The sequence below is a fragment of the Oncorhynchus gorbuscha genome, linkage group LG15 (genome assembly GCF_021184085.1).
Source record: "Oncorhynchus gorbuscha isolate QuinsamMale2020 ecotype Even-year linkage group LG15, OgorEven_v1.0, whole genome shotgun sequence".
NCBI lineage: Eukaryota > Metazoa > Chordata > Actinopteri > Salmoniformes > Salmonidae > Oncorhynchus > Oncorhynchus gorbuscha.
In genome coordinates, this window is record NC_060187.1 from 13,548,747 (window position 1) to 13,556,869 (window position 8,123).

Sequence of the window (8,123 nt, forward strand, 5' to 3'; positions counted from 1 at the left end):
GACTAAATGATCTGAATACTTATGTAAATGTGATATTTCAGTTTTTAAATTTTAATACATTTGCAAACATTTCTAAAAACCTGTTTTTGCTTTGTCATTATTGGGTACGGATTGTAAATTGAGCATATTTTTATTAAAAACCTACATTTTTGCCTAAAATTACATACCAAAATCTAACTGCCTGTAGCTCAGGCCCTGAAGCAAGGATATGCACATTCGGGATACCATTTGAAAGGAAACACTTTGAAGTTTGTGGAAATGTGAAATGAATGTAGGATAATATAATCCATGAGATCTGGTAGTAGATATTTTTAAATGCAAGAGGAAGGGCATAATAATGTATTATTCCAGACCAGGTGTTATTTAGACTTTGGCCACTAGATGGCAGCACGTTAAATGCAAAGTTTTAGAGTGATCCAGTGAAATATTGCATATCTATTCAAAATGTTGTATCAAGACTGCCCAAATGTGCCTAATTGGTTTATTCATACATTTTCATAATTGTATCCTCAAACAATAGGATGGTATTTTTTTAGCCGAATAGCTACTGTAAATTGGACAGTGCTGTTAGACTAACAAGAATTTAAACTTCGCCCATATCAGACATGTCTATGTCCTGGGATTTTTTGTTTGTTTCTTACAACCTTTAGCCTACGTTAGCTCAACACCGATCCTGAAGAAGTTGTAATCCATTTTAGAATAAGTCTGAAACGTAACAAAATGTGGAATAATCAAGGGGTCTAAATACATTCTGAATGCACTGTACAGTATATACCTTATATACAGACAGATATGTGACAAGTTAAATATATATATTTACAGTATAGTATGACCGTGCAACATAACAATCCATATCCGTTCATCCACATTTGGGAGCACTTGATATATTAACCCATTAGTCATAAAATACATCTTTAATAAGCTGTATGCAAGGACATGTTTTGGTAGTGATGTAATGGATATTGTTTTGATGTTTTGTAACTGTCCAGTTTGTGTGCCTTTGTTGAGCTGTGCCAATCAGGGGTTTGCATTAGCTGAGTTTTTTCCTTTCAGGTTGGCATAGAGCTTGCAGGCCCTGCTGCTGTCCTGACAGTCCAGTCTCTCTATAGGCTGTTCGGCCAGCAGCATGTAGGAGCGGTTGAGGATGTCCGTGGTACTGGAGGATGATGGGAAGTTGGAGGAGCAGTGACACCTCATCTGGAGAACCTCATCTTCCCCCAGGCCTCGAGACTCTGCCCCCACCTCCCCGTCATACACATACTTGTTCCCTCGGAGACAGGGGATGACGTCATCTGTGGCCAGGGTCACGTAGTCTTGGCTGAGCTCCAGGGCCAGGGTGGGGAGCCTTTCCTCCTCCCCGCCAGCGGAGCCTCGTTCTGGGGAGAGTAGTGAGGAGGACTCCCTGGGAAGCTTCCCTCCATCTGGAGCCTCCCTCTCAGAGATAATCTCCACCACAGAGGCTGGGGTCTCCTCAGAATATTGCTTGATGATGAAGGGAGGGCCCTATGGAGGTAACACAGGTACATACAGAGACTCAGATCCAATGTTTCCAACACATCCACATAAAGATAAACCACATTGAACACACAGTTCAAATGTGACCCCTTCAATTGATCTACCCTACACAAAAATATAAATGCAACAATTTCAGTCAATAGAAATAAATACATTAGGGCCTAATCTATGGATTTGACATGAATGGGCAGGGGCACAGCCATGGGTGGGCTTGGGAGGGCATAGACATGCTCACTAACAGGGATGTAAACAAATTTGTCCACAACATTTGAGAGAAATAAGCTTTTTGTGCATATTGGAACATTTCTGAGATTTTTTATTTCAGCTCATGAAACATGGGACCAATGCATTAAATGCTGTGTTTATATTTTTGTTCATTATAGTTCCATAATGTTAATCTACTGTACTGCAATCAATTACGTTTTTACCCAAGTCTGGCCGTTGATGTCTGTCAGGAAGCCGTGCAGTACTTTGTCAAGTTTTGGGATTGGTGGCCACAGATACCGTTTGAGCTTACTGGTGGAAAAATGATTTAGTACACAGCATGTCCATGAATAGGGTGTGAAATATATATGTGTGTGTGTGTGTGTGCAGTGTGAAGCAGACTAAAAAAGCATCTTACCTGAGATACCTGGAGATCAATGAGAGGAACACAACTGATAGGATGAGCATCATGAGAGGAATGCAGATGATGAAGAGGGCCCCTGCTGAGTTCAAATAAAGAACCAGAGTTTGAGAATGACAATAGCCTGCCTGATTAGAAGCGCAGTGGCTGTAATATCTACTATTCATGGGTTGCACCTCTCTAGGCCTACCTGAGCGTAACAGAATACTATCAACCAGTATCCACCTTCCCATGTACCGCAGACATTTTATGTAATCAGATATGGAAAGTGATCTCCATACTAGTGTTACTTTACCTATATCTGAAGGTGTGTCCACAGTAAGTGGGGGTGACCAGTCGCTCCAGTAGCCAGCGTAGACTGACCCGTTGGGCCTGGCTCTGACCTGGATAAAGTATTGACTGCCAGTCTGAACGTCCAGACAAATACTGTTCTCAGAAACCTGCAGGGTCACCAGCTGAAGAGAGAGGACAACACACAAGAACATCAGTGGAGGCTGCTTTGGGGAGGACGGCTCAGTTCAGCCTCCACTGAATTGAACCCAGTTATTGGTTTGTACTGCAAAATACAAACTCATGACAAAACATGTAGTTCCCTGTTTACATATGCAATAAGGACAGAGCCAGGCTTATGGTTTTACCACAGAACAGGTGGGCTCTGTAGGTAGGCTCTGTACCTTCCAGACGGCCTCCTCTTGAGGCTGGTAGCGGAGCTGGTACATCAGGTGGAGAGACAGAGCGAGTAGGGGTGTGCCCCATCTCAGACGCAGCCTGCCCCCCTCCCACTTCCCCCTCAGCCTCCCTGGAGGGCCTGTTTGAACTGACCGCAATATAGAGAGGGGAGAGAGAGACATAACATGAGTTTTACAGAGATGATTAGTGTACCATCGAGAGCATCCTGACCGGTTGCATCACCGCCTGGTATGGTAACTGCTCAGCATCTGACCATAAGGCACTACAGAGGGTAGTGCGTACAGGCCAGTACGTCACTGGGGCCAGACTTCCTGACATCCAGGACCTGTATACTAGGTGTGTGTACAAATGACCTAAACTAACCTGTACCCCCGAACATTGACTCGGTACCGGTAACCCCTGTACATAGCCTTGTTATTTTATTGTGTTACTTTTTTATTTTTTTATTACTTTAGTTTATTTGGTCAATATTATTTAAACTCTTCTTGAACTGCACTGTTACCTATATCTGAAGGTGTGTCCACAGTAAGTGGGGGTGACCAGTCGCTGTTACCTATATCTGAAGGTGTGTCCACAGTAAGTGGGGGTGACCAGTCGCTGTTACCTATATCTGAAGGTGTGTCCACAGTAAGTGGGGGTGACCAGTCGCTGTTACCTATATCTGAAGGTGTGTCCACAGTAAGTGGGGGTGACCAGTCGCTGTTACCTATATCTGAAGGTGTGTCCACAGTAAGTGGGGGTGACCAGTCGCTGTTACCTATATCTGAAGGTGTGTCCACAGTAAGTGGGGGTGACCAGTCGCTGTTACCTATATCTGAAGGTGTGTCCACAGTAAGTGGGGGTGACCAGTCGCTGTTACCTATATCTGAAGGTGTGTCCACAGTAAGTGGGGGTGACCAGTCACTGTTACCTATATCTGAAGGTGTGTCCACAGTAAGTGGGGGTGACCAGTCGCTGTTACCTGCTTGTAAGTAAGTATTTCACAGTAAGGTTGTATTTATTTGTATTTATTTGATGTCCATAATACAGATTGTATTGTTACAGATTTACACTACCGTTCAAAAGTTTGGGGTCACTTAGAAATGTCCTTGTTTTTGAAATAAAAGCTATTTATTTTGTCTGTAAAAATAACATCAAATTGGTCAGAAATACAGTGTAGACATCGTTAATGTTGTATATGACTAATGTAGCTGGAAATGAGTTGCAGGCTTGCAAAGAAAAAGCCATATCTCAGACTGGCCAATGAAAAGACAAAATTAAGATGGGCAAAAGAACACAGACGCTGGACAGAGGTAGTCTGCCTAGAAGGCCAGCATCCCAGAGTCGCCTATTCACTGTTGATGTTGAGACTGGTGTTTTGCGGGTACTGTTTAATGGAGCTGCCAGTTGAGGACTTGTGAGGCGTCTGTTTCTCAAACTAGACACTCTAATGTACTTGTCATCTTGCTCAGTTGTGCACCGGGGCCTCCCACTCCGCTTTCTATCTTTCTATTCTGGTTAGTGCCAGTTTGTGCTGTTCTGTGAAGGGAGTAGTACACAGCATTGTATGAAATCTTCAGTTTCTTGGCAATTTCTCGCATGGAATAGCATTCATTTCTCAGAACAAGAATAGACTGACAAGTTTCAGAAGAAAGTCCTTTTCTTCTGGCAATTTTGAGCCTGTAATCGAATCCACAAATGCTGATGCTCCAGATACTTAACTAGTCTAAAGAAGGCCAGTTGTATTGCTTCTTTAATTAGGACAACAGTTTTCAGCTGTGCTAACATAATTGCAAAAGGGTTTTCTAATGATCAATTAGCCTTTTAAAATGATAAACTTGAATTAGATAACACAACGTGCCATTGGAACACAGGAGTGGTGGTTGCTGATAATGGGCCTCTGTATGCCTATGTAGATATTCCATTAAAATTCAGCCATTTCCAGCTACAATAGTCACTTACAACATTAACCATGTCTACACTATATTTCTGATCAATTTGATGTTATTTTAATGGACAAAAAAATTTGATTTTCTTTCAAAAACAAGGACATTTCTAAGTGACCCCAAACTTTTGAACGGTATTGTATGTCAACAAGGATTCTTCAAAAATTAAGAAAAATGCATGCTCGACTCCACCTCTTTCCATTTGTTTAACTCTTAATGGCAATGTAGTATACCGGTGTCATGACGTTGGCCTGGGGGATAGGTTTATGACAGTCATAAATACCTCTTCCCCCCTTTTTCCTCTCTCTACCCTACTGAGGTTACATTTTCAAATCCCTTGGTTAACACAGAGATTCTGGGAACATCAGAAGGTGGGGGAAATTAACTATATTCTGGTAATCCTACCAATGAAGCATATGCGGTGGTACTTAATGAATATGATGTCAGTTCGGTTTTCATCTGAGACATTCTCATCAATGATAAGATGACAAACTCTACAGTGGAAAGTCTACACATCAGAGTTATCGGATTCACATGGAATTGTTGTTCAATTTAAATGTTTGAATATGAAATGATTCGTGATGGGATGAGCTTCTAAAATGTGAGATTTGGGTTTTCATAAGATAGGGCTCTGCTCAATCAGTGGCCCGCCCCTGTGAAGGGACATGGGCTATAAAACTTTTCAGACATGCCCTCCTCTCCCTTCCTATATAAGCACTTGACGACAATATAACCTCCTGTTCTGAGGACGTGAGGACGACGGTCCGATGTCAGAATGGTTCAGATAATAACTACAGAACGAAGCCAATATCAGCGTGAGCTTTGGTTGTGAATGGTATGAACTTTGAACTCTTATTCACTACAGAAGTGATACCTCCTAGTCGTTGAGTTAGCAACAGCAGATTCAACCGAGGGTTAGGAAGGAATAGACAGAGTATTCCGTCTATCACCCAACGACGTTACTACAACGTATCCAATTGACAACCAGAGACATTCTTCAAAGGACTCTGTTGGGCAACACGGCCTTCCATCTACCACCAACCTACCGAAGTGCAGCTCAGAGTAAATATTTATTGCATTTTCCTTTTCCAAATAGGCGGTCATTTAGAATGCATGAGATACTGTATTTTACGATAGCACCACTTCTTCCCTTTGTTCCTCAGTCTTCCCGCTCTTTCACTCAAACCCAGCCCCTTTTCTTTTGTGTAACAAGCTGTCATATCTGTTCCGCCCGCTAGGGACGTTTTCCTTTATGATGTCATTTGTAATCAAGTTATGATTTAGTTATGTGTATTTGTAATTCTGTGTGATTAGTTAGGTATTTAGTAAATAAATAATTAAACCCAATTTGGTATTGCTGGTTAAACTTGTTAGCCTGACTGAAAGGAAGTGTTCACAGCTGCCAAGTCATCTATTATCAGTGTGACTCACTGCTGTTGTTGAGTCTGAAGGGTTCAGTGTAGAAGGTCCGTTTGAGAGAACCAGGACCAGTACTGAGTTTAACCAGTATCTCGCTGGCCTCCGCTCCATGGAAACGGCAGTGGTAGGAGGTGTTCTCATTCTGCAGACACTTTCTCCAACCCTCCCTTTTACTGCAGAGATTACACAACCAGAGGTTTAATGATACATAATCACCAAGTATGTTTTACAATGCAATATGAGCGTTGCCTTCATTTATGTCTCACTGTGGAGCGTTTTGCTGTAATCATGTAGAGTTGCATGTTTGTTGAGGTTATTTGTATGTTAACATCTACCTGGGTCCCAGCTTGTAGTTTAAGGTGTAGGTAGCATCTTTATAGGACTGCCCATTCCATTGGCAGGTGATGTTTTGCAGGTCAGAGGTATGACACAACAATGAGATATCAGCTGGAAAACAGTGGTAGTAAACCCCATCACTCTTACAGTGCTGTCAGTAAACAACATCATCTTAATGTATTCAAATGAAATGTGTCTTCCGCATTTAAGCCAACCCCTCTGAATCAGAGAGGTGCAGGGGGCCACCTTAATCTACATCCACGTCTTTGGAGAATGGTCGAATAGTGGTTAACTGCCTTCCTCAGGGGCAGAACGTCAGATTTTTACCTTGTCAGCTCGGTTTATTCAATCCAGCAACCTTTCGGATACTGGTCCAACACTCCTACCCGCCAGGCTACCTGCCGGGCTACCTGCTGCCCCACATGTGCACTGTTGTCTTTATCCGTCTTTAGCCTATACTCAGTAGTTCACCCACCTGCGCTCTGAGGTACCATGGCAGTGATGGGGACCGACCAGTCGCTCCAGTGACCGCTGGTCTCTGTCTCACTGTAGCCATTGGGTTTGACCCTCAGCTGGACGCTGACCACCTCCCCTGGCAGCAGAGAAACCAGGCTGTGAATGGGGGACCTCGTGTACTTTATCTGGAGACAGAGAGGGAAGAAATATCACAGGAAGTCTACAGCAGCAGCACAGTGAATGGAATTTGAGTGACGACGTTCTTGCACAAAATGGACGCCCTTGCACAAAATGGACGCCCTTTTTTCCCCTTGCAGTGAATCTGACTGGATGAATTGGTGTTGTGTTTCTGAGTTTCAGTACCAGTTCTGTCCTCTCCCCTAGTCCCTGGGAGGAGTAATGCATCCCATAATGCACATTGTTCTCCCAATCTCTTGGTGCATGCCAAGACACCTGCAACTGCCCAGCTTGCCCTGTTTGGTGAAGGGATACATTCACAGGGGGTTCCAGGAGACCTGAGAGAGAGAGAGAGAGAGAGAGAGAGAGAGAGAGAGAGAGAGAGAGAGAGAGAGAGAGAGAGAGAGAGAGAGAGAGAGCTTTAGATTTCTATCTACTAAAATCCTCTCTCTCTTTCTATCTACTAAAATCTCTCTCTCTCTCTCTCTCTCTCTCTCTCTCTCTCTCTCTCTCTCTCTCTCTCTCTCTCTCTCTCTCTCTCTCTCTCTCTCTCTCTCTCTCTCTCTCTCTCTCTCTCTCTCTCTCTCTCTCACCCTGGTCCTCAATGCTGATGGTGCGTGTGAAAAGTGTGTAGTTGGAGCTGCTCTCCACCACTCTGATGTGTGTGAGCGTGAACAGGAAGACGTCAGAGCAAGGGAAGAAGCAGATGTGGAGAACCTTCCCCTCCTCCTCCTCCTCCTCTTCCTCCCCCTTCTCTGTCCTCTGGAGAGTCAGTTTACACCGCTTCTCCTTTTCCTCACTGATCAGGGACAAAGGAAAGATGACTGGTGTCAGTGCCTGGCAGTACAGAGTGTATGTCAACTGTTCACTTCAACTGTAATACATGTTGGTGTATTTTCTGAAAATATTGACATTTGACAATTTACCAGAAGACATTGAACATACTTATCATTCCTGTAGAAGAAGTCATAAGCTGTGTT

At 43.4% G+C, this 8,123-nt stretch overlaps 1 protein-coding gene across 2 annotated transcripts in view; it reads right to left on the minus strand.

The window, feature by feature from the left end:
- Positions 1–24: 24 nt before the first annotated feature.
- Positions 25–8,123, minus strand: part of LOC123997621 (thrombopoietin receptor-like) — a 10,097-nt gene continuing 1,998 nt past the window's right edge. For both annotated transcript variants that reach the window (XM_046302048.1, XM_046302047.1), the window contains exons 2-12: positions 8,089–8,123; positions 7,737–7,942; positions 7,330–7,481; positions 6,986–7,151; positions 6,510–6,621; positions 6,187–6,347; positions 2,779–2,957; positions 2,436–2,595; positions 2,138–2,222; positions 1,944–2,031; positions 25–1,503 (exon numbers count right to left, since the gene is read on the minus strand). The exon at positions 8,089–8,123 is cut by the window's right edge. In XM_046302048.1, the coding sequence (XP_046158004.1) occupies positions 1,018–1,503; positions 1,944–2,031; positions 2,138–2,222; positions 2,436–2,595; positions 2,779–2,957; positions 6,187–6,347; positions 6,510–6,621; positions 6,986–7,151; positions 7,330–7,481; positions 7,737–7,942; positions 8,089–8,123 (1,830 nt within the window). In that variant the 3' untranslated portion in view covers positions 25–1,017. The remainder of the gene's footprint in view (positions 1,504–1,943; positions 2,032–2,137; positions 2,223–2,435; positions 2,596–2,778; positions 2,958–6,186; positions 6,348–6,509; positions 6,622–6,985; positions 7,152–7,329; positions 7,482–7,736; positions 7,943–8,088) is intronic.